The sequence below is a fragment of the Ranitomeya imitator genome, chromosome 1 (assembly GCF_032444005.1).
Source record: "Ranitomeya imitator isolate aRanImi1 chromosome 1, aRanImi1.pri, whole genome shotgun sequence".
Lineage (NCBI taxonomy): Eukaryota > Metazoa > Chordata > Amphibia > Anura > Dendrobatidae > Ranitomeya > Ranitomeya imitator.
The window spans coordinates 1,122,203,536-1,122,226,916 of NC_091282.1; the positions used below are offsets into that span (position 1 = coordinate 1,122,203,536).

General features: G+C 43.5%; 1 protein-coding gene across 1 annotated transcript in view; it reads left to right on the forward strand.

Moving 5' to 3' along the window:
• The window catches only part of DLC1 (DLC1 Rho GTPase activating protein), a 670,870-nt gene that overhangs the window by 125,812 nt on the left and 521,677 nt on the right, over positions 1-23,381 (forward strand). The window contains exon 3 of the mRNA XM_069744429.1: positions 16,287-16,424. Coding sequence (XP_069600530.1) covers positions 16,287-16,424 — 138 coding nt within the window. The remainder of the gene's footprint in view (positions 1-16,286; positions 16,425-23,381) is intronic.

The window sequence follows — 23,381 nt, forward strand, 5'->3', positions numbered from 1 at the left end:
TGTGGCAGAAAAAGCTGTGCGCTGGAAGAGTGACTGCAGACTTATTAGTTTTGGCCAGACAACCCCTTTAATGGTTCTCATGATAAAGAAGGCTTCTTGCCTCTGGGGATTTAACCCTTTTTCCTACAAATGAAGGGAGAACCCCTTTGTCATTTGAGGGGGTTTATATGAAACAGCCTCTCAACATTTCAATGTCTGTTCCTTGTGTTCCCATGGGAAATAATCTGCTGCCAGGTGTCATGCTGCCGCTTTCTGGACAGACACATTCCCGCTCACCTAGAGGGAGTGCGCATTTTATATTGGCGGTGTGACAGTATGATTAACACGCTGCCGAGGGTATATGAGCAGTCATTTTGTATTTCCCGTTAACCCATTTAAAGCGAGTTAACTTATCACAAACAACAACCCCTTTTAGGAAGCGACCCACTAACCAGCTGACCACTCTACGTTCTCAGCACCACAAACACCAGGATGATTATTCCAGGAAAAGCTGCAGCCAGTCTTCAGTTATTACAGAACATAATATGATACATGTGCAGCAATCCATGGAGAACTGATGCAGATGTGGATATATGCCTAGCAAACACTCAGTGTCCATGTAATAAAAATACCAGAACCTTTGTTTATTCAGGGGAAAGTACTTATCTGGTCTTTTGCCCATTTAAAACAAACTGCAAAGCAGCACAAAAGGTGTCATAGGCAAAAATATTATTATGGTGTATGATGTATTTTTGCCTGTGAGTAATAACGCATGGAGCCTCTAGAGGGCACTATAATCCAGCTATTCACACGAAGCTCTAGCTATCTAGTTTTTTCCGCACTATTATTTACTATTTGTTCACATTTTTATTCAAGAAAATGAAGATATATAACATATAAGCTGCATGTACAGTCTGAAAGGTAATTGCATTAAAATATAGCGATTATCCAATCTATAAATGTGCAAATAGGATAATATGGGAAAAAAATGAAATTTAGGTGGTTAATAAAACATTCTGAGATAGAAGACCAAAGGTTTTTCATAATTTCAGCTTATAAAAACATATTCTAGGATATTAGACTTTTCATAATTTCAGCTTAAAACCCCAAATGATACATTTTGCATTGTTTAGCATTGCTTATATTGTAAATGTTCCATAGTAAACTGTAACCAGTGTTGAGGTTTCTGACCAGAGGAGATCATTTTGAGGGTTCACCCTCAATCTACAGTATATACAACAAATCACCGCCTTAAAGGGGGTGTCTCATACAGTCCCTGTCCAAATGCCCTATCAGGGACATTGAAGAGGGACACCTCTTGTGCTTTGGACACCGTTGCATGAGTCAGAACAAAGAGTCATTTAATACTAAAAGCTCCTGTTCTGTTGGACTAGAGCCGGAATGGACCCCAGGTAAGGTTGGTTTCACATTTGCGGTTTTTGCCGCTGCGTTTTAGCGCAAAAAAGTGCATGCGTTTTTTTCCTATACTTAACATTAAACACGCATGCGTTTTTTGCATGCGTTTTGCCGCATTTGACGACGCATGCGTCATTTCTATGCTTGCGTTTTGTTGCGGAAATGCAACATGTAGTAATTTCTAGAGGCTTTTTTTTGCTGCAAAAAACGTATTGCTGTCTATGTAAACGCATGCGTTTTTAAGCACATGCGTTTGCTTGCGTTTTTAAACGCATGCGCTTCAATAGAAAAAAACAAGAATACACACTGATAAGCCACCCCCCACCATAAAGGTGATAAAGGGATCCAAACCCTAACTCTAACCCTAGGGATCCTAACCCTAACCCTACCCCTAACCCTACCCCTACCCATAACCCTAACCCTAACCCTACCCCTAACCCTAATCCTAACCCTAACCCTAGGGATCCTAACCCTAACCCTAACCCTAGGGATCCTAACCCTAACCCTAGGGATCCTAACCCTAACCCTAACGCTAGGGATCCTAACTCTAACCCTAACCCTAGGGATCCTAACCCTAACCCTAGCTATTTCTGTTTATAGTGGGTTTTCTAGTTGATTTTGATGATTGGCAGCTGTCACACACTTCTCATCATGCGTTTCAAAAACGCAAACGCAGGAAAAAACGCATGTAAACGCATCAAAATGCCGCGTTTTTTTACCACATGCAAAAACGCATGCGTCTAAAAAACGCAGTGTTTGCACGCGTTTACATGCGTTTTTTTCACCACCTGTGTTTGCATTTTAAACGCTGCGTTTTTAAATGTGAAACCAGCCTAACACTACATTTCCACTACAGTGGCTGCCCTGAAACTGCCTGGCTGAAAGCAGCCTTACCCAGCGCAATTAACTATTTGCCACCAGGAGTTTGACATGAGACAACCTGCTGAAGACTTTTGGGTCAGCATTCTGAAAGGGGTTGTCTCAGCTTAGAAACCTCCATTAATTTCTTTGTATGTTATCATTGTAAGACATGCAGGACATATCAATCCATAGAAATAGCCAGTAGTGACAGGTGATTGCCTCCAAAGTCAGACGCAAATTTGTTTGTCTTATCCTGCACCTAATGTGGAGTAAGCAGATTCAAAGTCATATTCCCTACATACTGTCTGAAGAATTAGGATCCGCCAGAATTAAAAAAAAAAATTCGTAATTCAATTCAACATATTACTAAATTCTTTAAAGGGCTGAGAAGGGGATAAAAAACAAGAAATGATTATATTTATATGTTCACTATCCTTGTCTTCGGTCTTCTGCTCTAGAAGAGTGGAAGACCGAAGACGAGAAGAGTAGAGAGTACAAAGCAGGACTGTGGCAGCCGGAAAGATGAGTAGCAGTCTCAGGACGGGCGACCAGGGCCGGACTGGGACTAAAATTCAGCCCTGGCATTTGAAGTCACACAGGCCCACTTGTCGCATGGTGACTGTATAATATCTTTGTACACTTGTAGGTTACAAAGTGTAACACGACTATATAACATATAATTACAGCTCGGTCCTATTTATTTATCTTATCACATACGGACTGTGTTATACATCACACTCTGCCCATATAATTCAATATTTTGTGCTTCTAGATGGGCAAATGAAAAACTATATGAAAATCTAAAAAATATGTCACAATTAGTGTTGAGCGATACCGTCCGATACTTGAAAGTATCGGTATCGGATAGTATCGGCCGATATCCGAAAAGTATCGGATATCACCGATACCGATATCTGATACCAATACAAGTCAATGGGACACCAAGTATCGGAAGGTATCCTGATGGTTCCCAGGGTCTGAAGGAGAGGAAACTCTCCTTCAGGCCCTGGGATCCATATTAATGTGTAAAATAAAGAATTAAAATAAAAAATATTGATATGCTCACCTCTCCGGAGGCCCCTGGACATCACCGCTGGTAACTTTCTTTGCTTAAAATGAGCGCGTTTAGGACCTGAGAATGACGTCGCGGCTTCTGATTGGTCGCGTGCCGCTCATGTGACCGCCACGCGACCAATCAGAAGCCGCGACGTCATTCTCAGGTCCTAAATTCCTAGAATGAGGAGTTTAGGGCCTGAGAATGACGTCGCGGCTTCTGATTGGTCGCGTGGCGGTCACATGAGCGGCACGCAACCAATCAGAAGCCGTGACGTCATGGAAGTCCCTAAACGCGCTCATTTTAAACAAACAAGGCTTTCGGTTACCAGCGGTGATGTCCAGGGGCCTCCGGAGAGGTGAGTTTATCAATATTTTTTATTTTAATTCTTTATTTTACACCTTAATATGGATCCGATACCGATTCCCGATATCACAAAAATATCGGAACTCGGTATCGGAATTCCGATACCGCAAGTATCGGCCGATACCCGATACTTGCGGTATCGGAATGCTCAACACTAGTCACAATAGATACCTTTTTAGCAAGGAATATACTACCCTCATATTAAGGTTCACTGTTGTGTTACATTTTAAAAAAAACTTTAACATTTTGCATTTCTAAGTTTCCGTTCTCTTTCTTTGCATAACAAAAAAGATAATGTGAACTTCGGTATGTGGAGCGCCAGCCAGGGCTGTGGGGTACTCAGAACTGGGCCGGTTCTTAAAGGGATGTGTCACGGCAGCAGTTACCCGGTCCGTGGCCCTGGGCGTCCAATTAAAGGGGAAATAAAGTGTATTGGGAAAAGTCTAATGAAAAAATGTTCGTGACGCCACCTGTGGTATTTGGCTAGGGATGACCGACGCTGCTTAAAGGGGTCCGCTAGGGCCAATGGTGATGCAACTTAGATGGTTTTGCTCCCCACAGGTGGAGCGGAGGCCCCAGGGCTACCAGGACAGTCTAACTCCTCCTCCAAGCCAGGACTTATAGGGAAGCTACTCTGAAACCGGGTCTAAAGCTCCCCCTTCTGGCCTGGAGTCAGAAAAGTGTTGTATGTAGTGTTACCTGTTAAGAGGATCCCTTCTCGCTTCCAGGCATGGCATTACCCTCCCCCAGAGGCAGGCAATGCCACTGTAGAAACTGGATTCCTGGGGTGTCACATATGCACCATCTGATTCACCTACCTGCTTATTGTCCCAAAAGGTGTTATTATAATTTTAAGTTTTATTATAGTTTATTATTTAATGTGGTTGTCCAGGCTTGGGGTTCAAATCTTCAGTCACTCTATGTGACTGCAGACTTGTGAATCCTCATAGTGTGCACAGTGCGTGCAGTCAGGATTCTCCGGTGCCTGCACCGTGATTGGACTCTGCGATATATGCTAATTTTTTATATATCTTTATTCCCCCACAGTATGATTCCCTTAGTGCACCCACACACAATATAATGCACCTAGTATTCCACAAAAACAGTGTTATGTCTCATACAGTGGCATGTAAACGTTCGGACACCACTGGTGAACAGTTAAGCAAGTTGAAGATTAAATGATCTCTAAAAGTGCTAAAGTTAAAGATAACATATTTACTATGTTTTTGAGACTAAATATATATATTTATAGACAGTATATATTTAGGCCAAATATATATATATATATATATATATATATATATATATGTATATATATATGATTATTATTATTATTATTATTTATTATTATAGCGCCATTTATTCCATGGCGCTTTACATGTGAGGAGGGGTATACATAATAAAACAAGTACAATAATCTTGAACAATACAAGTCACAACTGGTACAGGAGGAGAGAGGACCCTGCCCGCGAGGGCTCACAATCTACAAGGGATGGGTGAGGATACAGTAGGTGAGGGTAGAGCTGGCCGTGCAGCGGTTTGGTCAATCGGTGGTTACTGCAGGTTGTAGGTTGTCGGAAGAGGTGGGTCTTCAGGTTCTTTTTGAAGGTTTCGATGGTAGGCGAGAGTCTGATATGTTGTGGTAGAGAATTCCAGAGTAGGGGGGATGCACGAGAGAAATCTTGTATGCGATTGTGCGAAGAGGAGATAATAGGGAAGTAGAGAAGGAGATCTTGTGAGGATCGGAGGTTGCGTGCAGGAAAGTACCGGGAGACGAGGTCACAGATGTATGGAGGAGACAGGTTGTGGATGGCTTTGTATGTCATGGTTAGGCTTTTGTACTGGAGTCTCTGGGTCATGGGGAGCCAGTGCAGGGATTGACAGAGGGGAGAGGCCGGGGAATAGCGGGGTGACAGGTGGATTAGTCGGGCAGCAGAGTTCAGAATAGATTGGAGGGGTGCAAGAGTGTTAGAGGGGAGGCCACAGAGCAAGAGGTTACAGTAGTCAAGGCGGGAGATGATGAGGGCATGGACTAGGGTCTTTGCAGATTCTTGGTTTATATATATATTTTATATAGTTTATATATATATACAGTTCTGGGAAAAATTAAGAGACCACTGCAAAATGTTCAGTTTGTCTGATTTTTCTCATTATAGGTATATTTTTGAGTAAAATGTAAATTGTTTTTTTATTCTATAAACTACTGACAACATGTCTCCGAAGTTCCAAGCAACACATTTTGTATTTATTTTCTGAAAATGAAAAATGGTCAAAATAACAAAAAAATGCATTGCTTGCAGACCTCAATTAATGCAAAAAAAAAAAATGAATAATCATTTAGAAACAACAAAAATAATCTTTTAACTCAGGAAGTGTTCAGAAGTCAATATTTAGTGGAATAACCATGATTTTTATTCACAGCTTTCATGTGTCTTGGCATGCTTTCCACTAGTATTTCATACTGCTCCTGGGTGACCTTATGCCACTCCTGGTACAAAAACTTAAGCAGTTCTTCTGTATTTGATGGTTTGTAACTATCCATCTTCCTCTTGATTACATTCCATAGGTTTTCAATGGAGTTCAGCTCTGGAGATTGGGTTGGCCATGACAGGGATTTGATGTGGTGGTCCTTCATCCACACCTTGATTGACCTAGCTGTGTGGCATGGCGCATTGTCCTGCTGGAAAAAAACAGTCCTCAGAGTTGGGAAACATTGCCTGAGCAGAAGGAATCAACTGTTTGTCCATGATAATCTTGTATGCGGCTTGATTCATACGTTATTCCCAAAAAACAACCTGCCCAATTCCAGCCTTGCTGAAGCATCCCCGGAAAATCACCGATCCTCCACCAAATTTCACAGTGGGTGCAAAACACTGTGGCTTGTACGCCTCTCCAGGTCTCAGTCTAACCATTAGACGACCAGGTGTTGATCTGGGGAGCACTTGAAAATTCACAATAGACTACTCAAAAAGCACAAGCTGAAGGTTGCTTAACTGTTGACATTAACATTATTTTTGACCAGGAGTGTCCAAACTTTTAGATGCCACTGTAGTGTCCATGAAAACATTATATGATGTCCCCAGTGTCCCCCCACACACAGTATGATGTCACCACAACCACCAAAAGTACATTTTCCCACAGCCTACCCACATTAAACTCCCCTTACAAAGTATGATGCCTCCCACATTATACGCCTCCTCCTTTGCTCCTACACAGTGTGACACCACAACAACCAATCACACATAATATCATGCCCTCAACTGTTTACCCACACACAGTATAATGCCTGCACACAAGTGAGTCGCCCGCCAGGGCCGTGGAGTACCCGGTACCGGGTCCGGTGTTCACAGGGGATGTCACGGTGGCGACCCGGTCCGTGGCCCTGGGCGCCCATGTAAAAGGGATAATTGAATAAAGTTTATGTTTGTGACGCCACCGTGGTATTCGGTCCGTGGGGAACAACGCTGCTTTAAGTGGTCCTCTGGGGTGATGTCATGGCAGCTAGATGGTATAACTTCCCAGAGGTGAAGTTTATCCCTAGGGCTCCCTGCGTGTAGATGGAAGATGGTTGTGAATGGTGCAGTAAGAAATGAGGACACAAGTTTGCAGTCTCTTTACCTAGTTTACTGAAGACTTCAGGCAGCCACAGTCCAGGGCACCAGATCACAGGGACAGGCAGGGTCCGGCCAGCTTGGAAGCGAATCCAGAGTCCCCTTTACCAGGTGGAGTTAAAAGCCTTCCTCTAGCGCGGTGGTGTTGTAGTCCCTTACTGCCTATGACAGTTCTTCTCTCTGTCCCCCATATAGGATAGGACAATACCTGTATGACAGGTAACTTGAGCCTTTTTACAGGGACTCTATCACGCCCTGGGCTCTATGTGTTACTGTGTCCTCAGGTGTGTGTGGCAGGTAACTTGCAATTCAGCTGTCCTGCCGGTTTCTGATGTAAGTCTTAGAGTCCATTACAACCTCAGTGATCCGGCTGCCGGTTATCTGTTCTTTGCCAGTGAGACAGTCTGCTTGCTGCTGTCCTCCCCCTGGTGTCACTCTCCTGTGCATTGCTCTCCTGCACGCTCACTGAACAATGTTCGGCTTCCTGTATGTCTCTTTCTTTAGGAGCTGTAGTACTTCATACTACACGGCCCCTTCGTACGTTCTTCCTGCCTCAGACTGCTACATTCTGCTTCCTGGCACTTTCTGACCCACTTTCCCTCCAAATCACAATATATATGCACTAGCTATTGAACACGTTCTACGCCCGGGTGGCGAGCATTTATATTGGTATATGGTCTCCATCCTGGTATGTGCTGCTCCATCCTGCGTCCCCATCCTGTCATGTGCTGCTCCATCCTGCATCCCCATCCTGTCATGTGCTGCTCCATCCTGCGTCCCCATCCTGTCATGTGCTGCTCCATCCTGCATCCCCATCCTGTCATGAGCTGCTCCATCCTGTGCCCCCATCCTGTCATGAGCTGCTCCATCCTGTGCCCCCATCCTGTCATGTGCTGCACCCATCCTGCACCCCCATTCTGTCATGTGCTGCTCCCATCCTGCACCCCCATTCTGACATGTGCTGCTCCCATCCTGCGCCCCCATTCTCACATGTGCTGCACCCATCCTGTGCCTCCATTCTGACATATGCTGCACCCATCCTGCGCCTCCATTCTGTCATTTGCTGCCCCCATCCTGTCATGTGCTGCTTCCATCCTGCGCCCCCGTTCTGTCATGTGCGGATCCTGTGCACACGCTACCTGATTCCTTTCCGCCGCCATTTTCTTTGTCCTCCTGCTGCCGGAATCGGCGCCTGCGCAATCCGCGCTTTCTGGCGCCATTTTCTTGAAGACACACTGCAGTGTGTCTTCAAGAAAATGGAGCTGGAAAGCGCGGATTGCGCAGGCGCTGATTCCGGCAGCAGGACCAAGAAAATGGCGGCGGAAAGGAATCAGGTGGCGTAAGTAACAAATTGCTGTGGCATGAAGTGCCACAGCTTCATGCCACAGCAATTTGTTACTTGCGCCACCTGATTCCTTTCCACCGCCATTTTCTTGGTCCTCCTGCTGCCGTGATCGGCGCCTGCGCAGTATTCAAGAAAATGGTGCCGGAAAGCGCGGACTGCGCAGGCGCCGATTCCTGCAGCAGGAGGACCAAGAAAATGGCGGCGGAAAGGAATCAAGTGGCATAAGTAACAAATTGCTGTGGCATGAACTGCCACAGCATCATCAGGGTTCAATCATGTCCACGGTGTCCCCATGTCCGGGTTACGGATCATAAATGTCCCCCTGCTCATGGCAGTCCGCGCTTTACGGTGCCATTTTTTTTTTCTGACACTGGATATAATGCAACGCTAGGAGCGTCGCGCCTGCGCAGTCTATAAAGGCTACGGACAGAATGACGCTCCCAGCGTTATATTATAGATATTCAGGGGAGTCACCTAGAAATAGGATCAAAAACTCCCCCTTGTGGCCTGGAGTGTGAACATGTGTGTATGGTGGTTACCTGATAAAAGACATCCTTCATCGCTTCCAAACGTAACATCACTCTCCCCATGAGGAAAGCAATGCTACTGTGACGACCAGGACCCTGGGGCACCACACAAGCATTCCCACTTGCCTGTTTATTCTGCTTCTCTGTTCAATGGTCACTGTCGCCAATCACCTGACCTGAGAATGTCATGGGACATGAAATGATTGCAGATGCGTCAGACTTCATTCACAGTGGACGGTGCAGCAATGATGTGCCGGCTCCTTGCTCAACCATATTTTCAACTTTATCTGTAACACAGACACACCTATAGTCAAGACACACTGCCAATCTACATGGACAGTGGGACAGAAACCAAATTGGAAATTGTATCGCTGGATGTGCTACAGTTGGCAAGTATGAAGATAGTATGAAGATATTCATGAGGTGCCTTCAATTTCTCCAGTAATAATAATAATACACATAATATTAATTAGCATTGCAGATTTCTAAACAGACTGTGAAAACTGGCCAATTATTTTATTTTATGTTCATGTTTTTGAGAGAACCAAGAACATTTCCTGCAGATGAACAATCCCATCCTTGTTATTCCTCTATATGTAAAACTTTCACACAGCCATAAATGTCTCCGGAATGACATCAGTGAACATCCATAATCTCTTACAGATGTTTGCAGCTTGTAAACACTTTGCAGGTTAATAAAAGATTACAGGAAATATTAATCACTGTTTTCTGAAAAGCAACTTGTAATCTCACAGAATTACAAAAGCAGAACTGCCCAAATAAATGCATGAAATGTGGTCTATGACATCATCCGCAAACTGTTTTTATTGCACTTTGCCATTACAATGTTACTGTCTTTACAAAATAAGTATTATTTATGTATCACTGATATATTCTGAAGTTTTCACTAGCGGGTCAGAGAGGGGTCACAAGATCACGGCGTCTGCCTACATGTTCAGCTGCACTGGTTGCATCTGCTTTGCCTTCCAGTAAGCTGTGCAGATTTCCCTTGCTCTGTTGTTGAAAGGGTTAAACAGTTCTGTTTGTCTCCTAGAGCTCCTCATCCTGAGATATCTCATCTGTTCTGATTTTCTCCGCTTAGAAATACTCACCTCTTAGCTTGAGAATTTGGCAGTGATAGCTTTCTATAACCTGATTTGGAGCTGTAGGTGAGAGCCATGTGAGGAGATGTCTTTTAGGAGTCGGCTATGGAGATATCCATTTAGCAGTTTATTTGAGTGACTTCCTTTACCTTATCTACTATTTGGTTTGGCCTTTTCCTTCCCTTCTCCCGTTTCTTTAGTATGGGCGCATGTTGAGTGATTGCTGTTTCTTTTTTCCTTGTCTGTTTCTCTTTATGTCTTTATGTTAGAGCATGACTATTGTTCCTGCTGCCCTGCACACTTATCAGGTTTGTTCCCTGGGTAAGACAGGGACAGGAATGTGCTCACCGCAAGGGGTGAAAGAGCTTATCTAGGTACACTAGAGAGCTTAAGGTTGTGCAGGGCAAGTGTTAGGTCTGCCCCCATTTAATGTTTCCCTAATGGAGGAGCTCACCTTATCTTCCTTCTCATCATGTGCTATCTTACTTCTAGAAGTGTGACAGAAGTATAAGTAATGTAACCAATCACAGAAGTGTTTTATCCACTTATATTGTGGCACTCACCCTTTGGATGTCTTATATGTATAACATAGTTAGTAAGGCCGAAAAAAGACATTTGTCCATCCAGTTCAGCCTATATTCCTTCATAATAAATCCCCAGATCTACGTCCTTCTACAGAACCTAATAATTGTATGATACAATATTGTATTGCTCCAGGAAGACATCCAGGCCTCTCCTGAACCCCTCGACTGAGTTCGCCATCACCACCTCCTCAGGCAAGCAATTCCAGATTCTCACTGCCCTAACAGTAAAGAATCCTCTTCTATGTTGGTGGATAGAATAACCTTTACAGCAGGTATTTACAGAGACAGTTTCTACACATTGTTTATAGGATAGTTTCAGTGTCAATTGAAGAATTATTTCTGCTGACACTAGGGGGAGCTCATTGCATGAGGATTGATTACACTTCAGTAGGAAGTATAATTCCTGTCCAGTGAGCTCCCCCTAGTGGCAGCTGCAGTCAGAAAGAAACTGTAATCGTTGGCTGTATAAAAAAATGAGATCTGGAACTTTGAGCCAGAAAAAAATCCCAAAAATTTGATGTGAGCAAATTTAATATGATTAATTTATAGGTGCATTTTGTGCCCTAAACCTTCCCATTCAACAGTGCATGATCACAAACACCAAAGAATAATTGGTGTTTGAGGTTAAAATAAAATCTTCAGGAAATTCTATAAGTCCCCCAGCCTGCTTCAAATTATACATTTTCCTTCGTGTAGATAATGCATATATTATTTTATGTTCCCCTGGTTTTCCTTTTTATGGCATAAAATGTGCCCCATCTTCTCGCGATTAACGGGACTCCCAGCGGTCACAACCCCAGTAGTTATACATTTATCACCTATCCTATGAGTAGTCAATATATATTGCTTATGGAAACCCCTTTTGAGGAAAATGAAAGCATCTGTCATGCACTGAAAGTTTACATATAAGCGTGTGCTCGCATCTCAGCTAAAGACTGCCAAAAGCAAGAAAAAAGCGAATGGCACTGAGTAGCGCACTTTACTTACTATTATCGCAGAGTAGACGTGGAATCACGGACACAATACAGTGGTTTAATCACGCTGTTGAAGGTGCTTGCTGGAAAGCCACATGAAGAAATCCCAAAATGAAGAAAAATAGCAGCAACACTCCAAATGTTGGTGAAAAAAAATCCTTAGTCCTTTATTTTACAAAGAATTGCATGGGCAAGGTTGTGCGGGCAAGGACAAGTGCAGATTATGCAGAAAAGAGAAACAGGACGACGGCCGTTTCACGTTATTCACGCTTCCACGGGTCCAGATACCTGGATATCTCTTTTTTGCATAATCTGCACTTGTCCTTGCCCACACAACCTTGTCCATGCAAGTCTAAGGATTTTTTTCACCAACATTTGGAGTGTTGCTGCTATTTTTCTTCATTTTGGGATCAGCTAAAGACTGCGTTTCCGATTTCATCAAGCATGTTAGAATAAAATAAGGTATCATCTTGTGCTATTGTGCTTGGTAAGGTGTCGATCACAGTGATGAAAACCCAATGAACACTGTAGTACAGTCAGGTAGAACTGGGTTAAATCGTAGTTAAATTGTTTTTTATGCTTTATCTGTCAATAAAATTGAAATATTTGTGATCATTATTATTGTTGTTGGAGGATCTTCTTCTCAGTGTAGGTTCTCTTCTTTCACTGTCCTCCCAGTTAGGGCACAATAGTCTCTTACTGGACTAGATGCACCTAGCTTGCAGTAGCCAAGAACAAGGGCCGGTATCTCTAGGTGTGTCAGTCTGCTGGGTGTAGAGCAGAGTCAAGTGTGCTGCTGGTGAGTAACCAGCCAAAATGTTAGCTGTAGCTGGGACAAAGATATGCCAGGGTCTCTGTTAAACAACGCTGGGCACTGGTCATCAGCACGTCTGTTTTTAGCACTTCTAATGCTAGTGCTTGTCAAACCGTCTGGCACCTGTTAAGTTTCCTTACTCAGAGGTTCTGTGAGATCTTTGTGACTTGAAGTTTTGTAGTGGAATTCCTGAAAACTTGCACAATTGACGTTTAGCAAAGCTCTTCTTTTCCCCTGTGTGCAAGGTGAAGGAAATTAATGCAAAAATAGCACAAAAAAATCAAAACTGGCTGACTTGGCCAATGTTAAATATGCTTATTTCGCACATTTATTTAATTAGGACTTTACCAGGTGCGTTACTCTTAAAGAAAAAATGTCATGATATTTTCGTAAAAAATGTAGTGGTTTATTGAAATGTCCACAGAAAAACCACATTGCAGCAAAACATAAAATAGGTAAAATAGTTACAAACAGATTGTCCATTTGTAAATATCAGCGCTTGTTACTCATCTTTCCCAAAGTTCTGAATGGTAAAAGCCGTCTGTCTGTGTGAAGTCTGAAGTCATCATGGCTACCAGCTGTTCCTTCCTTGTGTGACTTGTCTGATGTCCATGGAGAATGATGGTGAAGGCAGGAGGTGACAGCTCCCACGTGACAACTCCACACCCACCTAAGAGACGTTGTTTATATGTCCCACAGAGCACGTGTTCCCTCTATATGGTGTTGACTTATACTCTGAGCTACATACACAGAAATAGCTTCTTGTAATGTCAGCAAGAAGCAATGTGCCCAGTACAGAATTGAGAATAAGAATAATTTAATTGATAATTAATATTTAACAGTCTCTCTCTGAATGAAGACTGCATGTATCACCTAGGAAAGCTGAGCAATCTGTTTATTGGAGCTGCAGAGAAACATATGGAAGCTACATCATGTTCAGTGTGAACCATGCCCGCCATTGAACACTTATGTTTGGCGCTGGAAGCTGTTGGGTCTCGGACTGAGGGAGATACAGTGACTGGTGGGATTGTGTCTGTTCTGTGTGTGAAAGTATTGTAATCTGCTCAGGTGAGCCCCCACTGACATATGTGAACTGCTAATTAAACTGTTTATTTGATGTATACCTTTGTGCCCAGCAGAGACTGTTTTTGGTTTTGAATCCTTTGGATTTATATAAAATTAATAATATTGCACCTGTTTGGACCAAATAGCATTACCTGTGTGAACGCTAATTAATGTCTACCTGGGAGTGAATCCCTACATTATAATAGTCAATCCAGGGACGGCTCCTGGTTTTCGTTGGCCCCTTTTAACATATACCACAATTCATGATGCACCGATACGGCAGAGAAATATATGTATAGTACAATGCCAAAGATTTAACTTACTTCTTATATTACATGAGGGATATCTATTGTAATTTCTACAATAGCTCAGAAACCGGACAATATAGCCCTTCATACAGTATTATGGGAACCACATAGTGCTCCATACAGAATAATGAGTCCCATATATTGCTTCATACAGTTTAATTTGCCCATATAATGCTCCATATAGTATACTGAGCCACATATAAAGTTCCATACAGATTAATTTGCCCATATAATGCTCCATACAGCATAATGAGCCACATATATTTTCCCATACAGTATTATGAGCACCATATATTGCTTCATATATAATAGGCCCCATATAATGCTCCATAAAGTATACAATGCCCCCCATAGAGAATAGTGAGCCCCATATATTGCTCCATACAGTATGATGAGTCCCATATAATGCGACATTAAGTACATGATGGGCCCCATATATTGCTCCATGCAGAATGGGCCTCATATAATGCTCCATACAGAATAGTCCCCATATAATGCTCGATATACAGTATAATGGCCCCATATATGATGTTCCAGTATATGATGGACCAATATATCGCTCCAGTGTATGATGGGCCCATATCATGCTCTAGTGTATAATGGACCCCATATATGATGCTCCAGTGTATGATGGGCCCCATATATGATGCTCCAGGGTATAATGGGCCCCATATATGATGCTCCAGTGTATAATTGGCCCCATATATGATGCTCTAGTGTATGATGGGCCTCATATATGATTCTCCAGTGTATGATGGTATCACAATGTGACACTACCCAATGGGGGGTCGGTCAGCGAACAGCGCAACACACACACAATGAGATGGAAATGGGGAGAGGAAGGCCCTTCTGATAGAGAAATGGGGGAAGGTCACCACCTGAGCTCAAACCTGAGCCTGTCCATGCACTCCCCTAATGCCCTGCGTGGGTCCTCCCCCCACTGCCATCAGGAACCTCGTCCTTCGCTGTCACCTAGCACTGCCCTGGCTAGTTTACTGGCTGGCAAGGGGCGCTAGCTTCACCACTGCAGATAGTACCACACAGGAGACAGTGACAAACACGAAAGGGACAAGGAATAAACACAACACTTAGCTTCCAGACACCACTGCCAAGCTCCACACCGCAGATGACACAGAAACAGGACTCCAAACACCAGAAGTAGCTGACACCAGAGAGCTGCAACTGCATGGCTGGTCTCCATAGAGAAACTCTATCACCAACAGTCAGCTGATGCATCAAGTGACCATTTAAATGATGGTGGGAGTGGCCACCCACATTAGCTGACCCAGCAAATGTGCAGTTACAGCAGATTGCCAGCGGGGAAAAACTGACATTTACCCTCACTGGTCCTGAAAGGTAAAAAGCTACATTTAAAACATTGTGGAACCAGAGCTGCAATGATCCATTCTTGGTCCCCATATATAATGCTCTAAACACAAAAAAAAATGAAATGCTCACCTCTCATCACTGGACGCTGCTCTTTTCCGTACTCCTAAGCGTCGCTGTCTTATGGCTCTCTGCACTGTGACTGCTCAGGCACAAGGCATGCAGACTTAACATTTTCGCACCCACTGACCTGAACGCCACAGTAAGGAGATGCGGAAGACGCCACATCAGTGGAACTGGGAGAGGTAAGTAATGCAAGGCGGGGGATGCACTCTCTGCTGGGGTCATCGGCGCGTTATGGGGGCCTGGTGTCTTTGCCAGTGCCGGCGCCCATGAGTGGGTCCCCTCTGCTTGCTCCGGGCCCCAGCAATGGCACAGACACCGGGCCCCATAATGCGCCAATGACCCCAGCAGAGAGTGCACCCCCGCCTGCTCAGGTCCCCGGCACTTGCCCAGGTGCGCCGGGTGCTAACACCGGCCCTGAGTCAATCAGACACTGCTGGTGTCCATCATGTTATAGATTCAACTCTCAAAAGAGCAAAAAATAGTAGGAGTGCTATATCTGTCACATGACGGACAAAGAAAGCCCTTGACAGATCCTATTGCCTATGATGGGATCCATTAGGTTTCTGCCACTGTGTGAGGATTTCAAATAATACATTTTAATTAGTGATAGGAAATAGATAACAGTAATTTATAAAGAGACCCATAATGTAACAAGATGATATTACAATCACTGTCTAGTAATAACCAGCATTGCACCCTGAATCTTCATTGTCAAAAGCTGACATCAAAGAAACATCAATCAAAATAAAACATAAAAGGAATGAATAAACTAAAAAGAAAACTTTATCTCTGTCTTAATTGATTTATAAATCTTATATTTTGTCCAGGTTACAAGGTCTGGTTCTGACAATGCACAAAATATATCTCCACTGTGTCTTCCTCATGAAAATATCTCTCAAGTGCTGAAGGTAGACTATGCATCATCAGCTCAGGAGCTCGATTGTGGAGCAAAACCAAAGACTTCGGTAGGCAAAAAGATTTATTTTTAATACTTTGGTACCTAGCACAATGTTGGTCTCTTCTGGGAATGACTGTCGTTATGTTTTATTGATGGTGGTGAAGATGTATGAGATGTCAACATCATCAGTTCTCCAGTTTCATGATCATACTCCCAGATCTGAACCAACAGCAATAATCCAAAATGATTTGCAGTTCCTTACACCGAAAACTTGTAACTAATACTTTGCTTCATATAGGTCTATAATTTATTTGTAACATCACAAAGCATTCTAACTCATTAATGGTTTGGATGAAATAAAAAAATTGCACAGCCTGTGCAATAAGCTTCAGCAGAGTCCATAAGCTTAGTGATTGGCTGCAGCGGTGATGACTTCACCATTGCATCCAAAGCACAAAAACAAGAGCAGTGGCAGAGAATCAGCACTGGACACAAAGAGAATTAGTACCATTTATATTAGTTTTTTAAGAAAAAATCCGATTGTTTGGAGATTACTTTTTTTGAAAGTTGAAACCCCTTCTGAAAGGATTTTCCCAAAAATACCAGTTAACCTTCTATCTGAATGATAGTGGATAACTTGCTGATAACTGTGGGGTCAGGGTGTGCAACTCACTTTTCAATTTGTTTTTGGGCGATTGGACCTAAAATCGCAGATACATTACATTTTTTACTGATATAAACCGCCCCCCATTTTTAAACAACATCGCTCACATTAAACACTTTTAATAAACCTCACTATTTACATGCCTCTTCCTCTGTCATGGGATAAAATAGTCAATATGCCTTCATAACCAACTACAGGCCTTATCTCAGTCTTGAGTATTTTGGCACCAGAATGTAGTGAGGCGCATGCACAAATACCCACTGCAGAAGCGCAATGGGCCTTAGTTTTCTTTCCGAGCCTTGTCTGCTTCAGGCATACAATCAGCGTGTATGGACAGATGCAAGGTCCCTCCAGCAGGTGCACGGTGTTAGGGCTAGCGGAACGACCAAATAATTAGAGAGATGGTATAAGGTGCGTTCGCTGCCCGGGGTCCACCGTGCAGAGATGGAACCTGCTGCTGAGTAATGGCAGACTATATGGTGGTACAATGCGGATACACACACGGTTAACTTCACCCTGTATGAAAGAAGCAAAAATACTCGCTTTCCGAAAGGCATGAATAAGAGGAATGAAATTCTATATCATTATGTATGATTTTAATGTGCTTTGTACGATTTGTTAATTTTTATTTGTGTAGCTTCAGGACCTTACGATTGTATCATGTGACCCATAGGGGTGTGTCTTTTTTGACTTCACTATATGTAGGGCATTCAGTCCTGAGACTTCACTGGCATGAGTAAGACCTCTAGTGGTCGAAACGCGTAGCCGTCTCACTCACACTATCACCTGTCTGGTCTACCTGGTGTAAGGATATTTTTCCGTGTAATTTTCTAATAAAGACATATTTTTTATCCATCTGCTGGAGCTGGAATACTTTTCATATTTGGAGTCGTATCGTTGGACGTCTTGGTCTGGACGGATTCCGTGCCCCGCATCAGATGGTCTGGTTGGTGAGCTGGCTCTGGCTTTTGTAGCCAATTTTTTGCTATTTATATTGAAAGAAGCGAACCCTGTTGCATCACAGGGCCGCGGTACTGCACAAAGAGCGCAAGCAAGGAGTCACAGAACTCAATCCCAAGACTCTGGATAGCAAACATCCGCCTTACACGAGCAGTCAAACACAAGGGAGAGGATGATAAATGAGCGACTTTCACACATCAACACACACACATTTTCAAGTATACACTAGCGCATGGCCGAGCGGCCATGCGAACCTTTTATAGCAGCAGTGCTACAAGACCTTCCAGATGGTCCAATAGGAACCACAATAGGACCTGAGCATGTGACCCCCGACCTCCAATGGGAGGTCGTCCCATCGGCATGCTCAGTATGGGAAAAGCAGGACTTAGTCCCAGAAAGACCTGCTCGCCGCTGATCAGTGCTGGCTACAAAGGCAGAGCCTGGAAGGGCAGCAGTAACTAGTCACGCAGTGTCAGACTGAGCCAGACGCTGGGACCGATGTCTCCGCTGAGCAGGCTCCACTGCGGCTGGAGAAGAATGGGAGACCGCAGCGGAGATGGTTTGATATTCCCCCTGTGCAGAGGCAGGAACTCGACACCTAACACATGGTACCATTGATGAGTGTGACTTAACTACTCAGCGGCATCCAATACCCCTCACGCTAGGTTCTGGCCTTTCCCATCTCTCAGCAGTGTTCTTGTCAGAAATCTCTTTACATCTGGACAGGTTCTAGTCACGGACACCCTCAGCTCCAATATGCCACTGCTCTAGTATCAGAGGGATGCTTCCAAGAGAGGATGCCATTGGATTCCCCTCCGACACATCCTCTTTTGTTCTCAATAACTGTAGACTGCTCTTAAGATAGCCACACTTTCTTTTCCTTTATTTCACATCAGCTCATATTGTAGCTCCACCTCTGACATTCTGCATGTGTCTTTCAGTAATGCTTAGGCAACAACAACATCTAGTGACTAACTAACATTATTGCCGATGATCAAACCGATTTACAGCAGGTACAGTATTATATTGATGTGGACACAAGTATACACATTTACACCACCCTGGTGAACCGACACATGCCTCACATGCTTCCCCATAATGTTCTGCAGCTTTAACTTCACATGGACTAGCAGAGCCAATCAGGTGAGCTATCATAGCCAGTATAAAAGACGAAGACCTTCCAAACTGGGCTATCTTATAGTCGTTTACTTTTACAACGTAAGGCTAGGAGATCAGAGAGCACAGCTGATTGCAAATAGTGACAGAAAAAGGATGAAATTGGATTGTGTTTTACTACTCCACTCATGTTGAAGCACATTGAAAATTGAAGTGGCTGTCTGAATGTGAATAATAATCCAAGGATTAAAATGAGATAAGGAGGTGCTGCATCTGCATAGTCAGTGTGACTATAAATTCATGAATTTGTTATATACTGCAGTAACAATACAGAACCTGAAATAACAGCATTTTTGTGCTAGTAAAAAAAATCCTAAATCTTAGATTTGAGCGTCACAATCAGGGAAGCATTCTTTTCATAAATACAAATCTCAAATTTCTAGAGGCCAGCAATTTAAATTCAACTTTCTACCTCCTAAATAGTGTTGAGCGATACCGTCCAATACTTGAAAGTATCGGTATCGGATAGTATCGGCCGATACCCGAAAAATATCGGATATCGCCGATACCGATATCCGATACGAATACAAGTCAATGGGACATCAAGTATCGGAAGGTATTCTCATGGTTCCGAGGGTCTGAAAGAGAGGAAACTCTCCTTCAGGCCCTGGGATCCATAGGGATGTGTAAAATAAAGAATTAAAATAAAAAATATTGATATGCTCACCTCTCCGGCGGCCCCTGGACATCACGCTGGTAACCGGCCGGCTTCTTTGTTTAAAATGAGCGCCTTTAGGACCTGCGAATGACGTCGCGGCTTCTGATTGGTCGCGTGCCGCCCATGTGACCGGCACGCGACCAATCAGAAGCCGCGACGTCATTCGCAGGTCCTTAATTCCTAGAATTAGGAGTTTTGTGAATGAGAATGACGTTGCGGCTTCTGATTGGTCGCGTGCCGGTCACATGGGCGGCACGCGACCAATCAGAAGCCGCGACGTCATTCGCAGGTCCTAAAGGCGCTCATTTTAAATAAAGAAGCCTGCCGGTTACCAGCGGTGATGTCTAGGGGCCGCCGGAGAGGTGAGCATATCAATATTTTTTATTTTAATTCTTTATTTTACACATCCGTATTGATCCGATACCGATACCCGATACCACAAAAGTATCGGATCTCGGTATCGGAATTCCGATACCGCAAGTATCGGCCGATACCCGATACTTGCGGTATCGGAATGCTCAACACTACTCCTAAAGCATTGATTCCACTCATCAACCTTACTCATGCAATGTAAAGTGGTGCCAAGCAATTTTACAGCTTTCAGGCCTCATGGAAAAAAGCCATACAGAGGAGAAGTTGCTGTGTATCAAGCTGCAACACTCTTGCTGGCAGGTTCCCCAAGAACTGCAGCTGCCAGTTGTATCGAGTGCGGGACATTCTGGCTGCGTTATGGTTGCACAAAGTAACTCCTCACGCCCACTGCATGATCCAAATCCTAAATTTAATAGTGCAAGATTTCTTTCATACATGTACCTGCTTGAGAAGGGTCCACAAAATAATTAATGTAACGCTATATATAAAATAAATAAGAAATATATAAATAAATTTTGGTATTATTTTATTGGCTTTTGTACTCAATTTTCTCCGTGATTACGCACTGCTGGAGAAGGGTGTTGGCTATGGCCTGGAAAGTGTCAGCTCATTTCAACTGTTCGTACATGCCTTTGAAAATCGAGAACAATCGGCCAAAGCTCTTCATGATTAGCGACATTGCAACTCACTGGAATTTGATGCTGAATATGTTAAAATGTCTGCCCAAGCATTGAAAAGTAGTTATAAACTATATCATGCACAGCCAAACTGGGTCATTTTGACATCCTCCTTTGACAGTTGATGAGGGTCACGTGTCACCAACTGAAGCCTTTCAAAAAGGCGACCAAATTTGTCAGTAGGTACTAGTGGGGAATAAATTTCATTCCTTGCATATATATTCAGAATATACTCACCAGAATGCACGATGGGATGGAGGAAGAACAGCAACTTGCACAGGTTGATTAACACCCTACGTCTGTTGGGGACTCTCAAATTCCATGTCACATGCAGCAGGATTTTAAATAGGAGGGGAAAGGAGAAGAGGAGGAGCACATATAGGGTCATCAGCTGAGCTCACATTAGCTGAATACAACAAAGTCAACAAACCAAGAAATCATGGTTGGCGAAAGCCCACATTCACAGAAAGAGAGAAAGGGTCTAGCTGTGGTCCAATTGCTGGAATCTCGAGATAGCCTGAGAATGGGGCCCCGGAACTCCTAAGAGTCTCAGTAGAGTACAGAGTAGAGGATTACATGCTCAGCTTCACCTATTTCCTGTTAGTCTGTTGATAGTAAATGGATCAGAGGTCAAGCATGTGCACCTGCACTCCATTCAAGACTTGGCTCTTTAGAAACCCATTCGTTGGATCTCTAGGGGTCCCAGTAATCAGCAAATTATCCCCTATCCTATGGATTCCTTGCGATTTTGGGAAAAACCCTTTAAGGCTATATTGAAATTTCCTAATGTACAGTGTGTGCCTTACATGCATACATGTAGCTTATGCATATATTTATTGGTTGGCATTATAAGCAGTGGGGTCCTATATTCTAATCCAACCAAGTCATTATGTGCATGGATTTTTTTATCTACTTTTGCATGCTTTTCCTTCTGGTTTACCCTGGTTTCCTTCCACACTACAAAAGGTACCGTCACACTAAACGATATCGCTAGCGATCCGTGATGTTGCAGCGTCCTCGCTAGCGATATCGTCCAGTGTGACAGGCAGCAGCGATCAGGCCCCTGCTGTGCTGTCGCTGGTTGGGGAAGAAAGTCCAGAACTTTATTTGGTCGCTGGACTCCCCGCAGACATCGCTGAATCGGCGTGTGTGACACCGATTCAGCGATGTCTTCACTGGTAACCAGGGTAAACATCGGGTAACTAAGCGCAGGGCCGCGCTTAGTAACCCGAAGTTTACCCTGGTTACCATCCTAAAAGTAAAAAAAACAAACAGTACATACTTACCTACAGCCGTCTGTCCTCCAGCGCTGTGCTCTGCACTCCTCCTGTACTGGCTGTGAGCGTCGGTCAGCCGGAAAGCAGAGCGGTGACGTCACCGCTCTGCTTTCCGGCCGCTGTGCTCACACAGACAGTACAGGAGGAGACCAGAGCACAGCGCTGGAGGACAGACGGCTGTAGGTAAGTATGTAGTGTTTGTTTTTTTTACTTTTAGGATGGTAACCAGGGTAAACATCGGGTTACTAAGCGCGGCCCTGCGCTTAGTTACCCGATGTTTACCCTGGTTACCGGCATCGTTGGTCGCTGGAGAGCGGTCTGTGTGACAGCTCTCCAGCGACCAAACAGCGACGCTGCAGCGATCCGGATCGTTGTCGGTATTGCTGCAGCGTCGCTAAATGTGACGGTACCTAAAAACTCCCCGCTTAATTTGCTTCCTAAAAGAAGAAAGAAACTACTAGATAGTGTGTGACAGCAAAACAGTGAAGATTAGTGTGTAAAGAAAAAAGAATAATGTCACCACAAATCAAAATCGTCATCTCTAAAGCACATCAAAAATGCAAAAATGAGATGTGAAAAGAACCTGAGACATTTTTCATTACATGTTCATTGTGACAAATGTATAAATTCCAATGTGCACCAAAATTTCTCATTACCGTGTGAATGTGTAGTAAGTGTGTGCATGCAGTCTGTATAGTGGACTTGTACATTGGCTAATTATGGAAGGAGAACTTGACATTCATCATGCAGCATGTCTTATACGAACCATGGATTGCAATGCCCTAGTAAATAAAATGTGCAGCTAAATCCGGGATTATATTGATCCTGTCCATGGACGGCTACTGGTCTTTTAATGTAAGCAAACACTTTCGCTCCACCAGCCACATATCTGTGTACATCATTTGTATGTGTGAAGTAGGATTTTCTCCCGCATTGGCTCTTGCTATAAGGCTTTACTGTTTAGCAGACATAAAGCAGACATTCTATCAAGGCTCGGGTGATAAGATGCATAAACATTTTAATGATTCTTCCTTAAGTAAATGTTTAGCTGATGTCGAATGCCCAGTTGCCAATTTGTAACAGTCAGGTTGATTTAGACATTTTAGACATGGCATTGGTAAGTCATTGCTTGTTTTCCGCACAATCAATATTTATTTAGTCAGACCCAGTTGTGGAATGAAAAATATTTCATTCATAATTATTGAGCGTCTCTCTTGGGTTTCTACATACTTATCTTGTA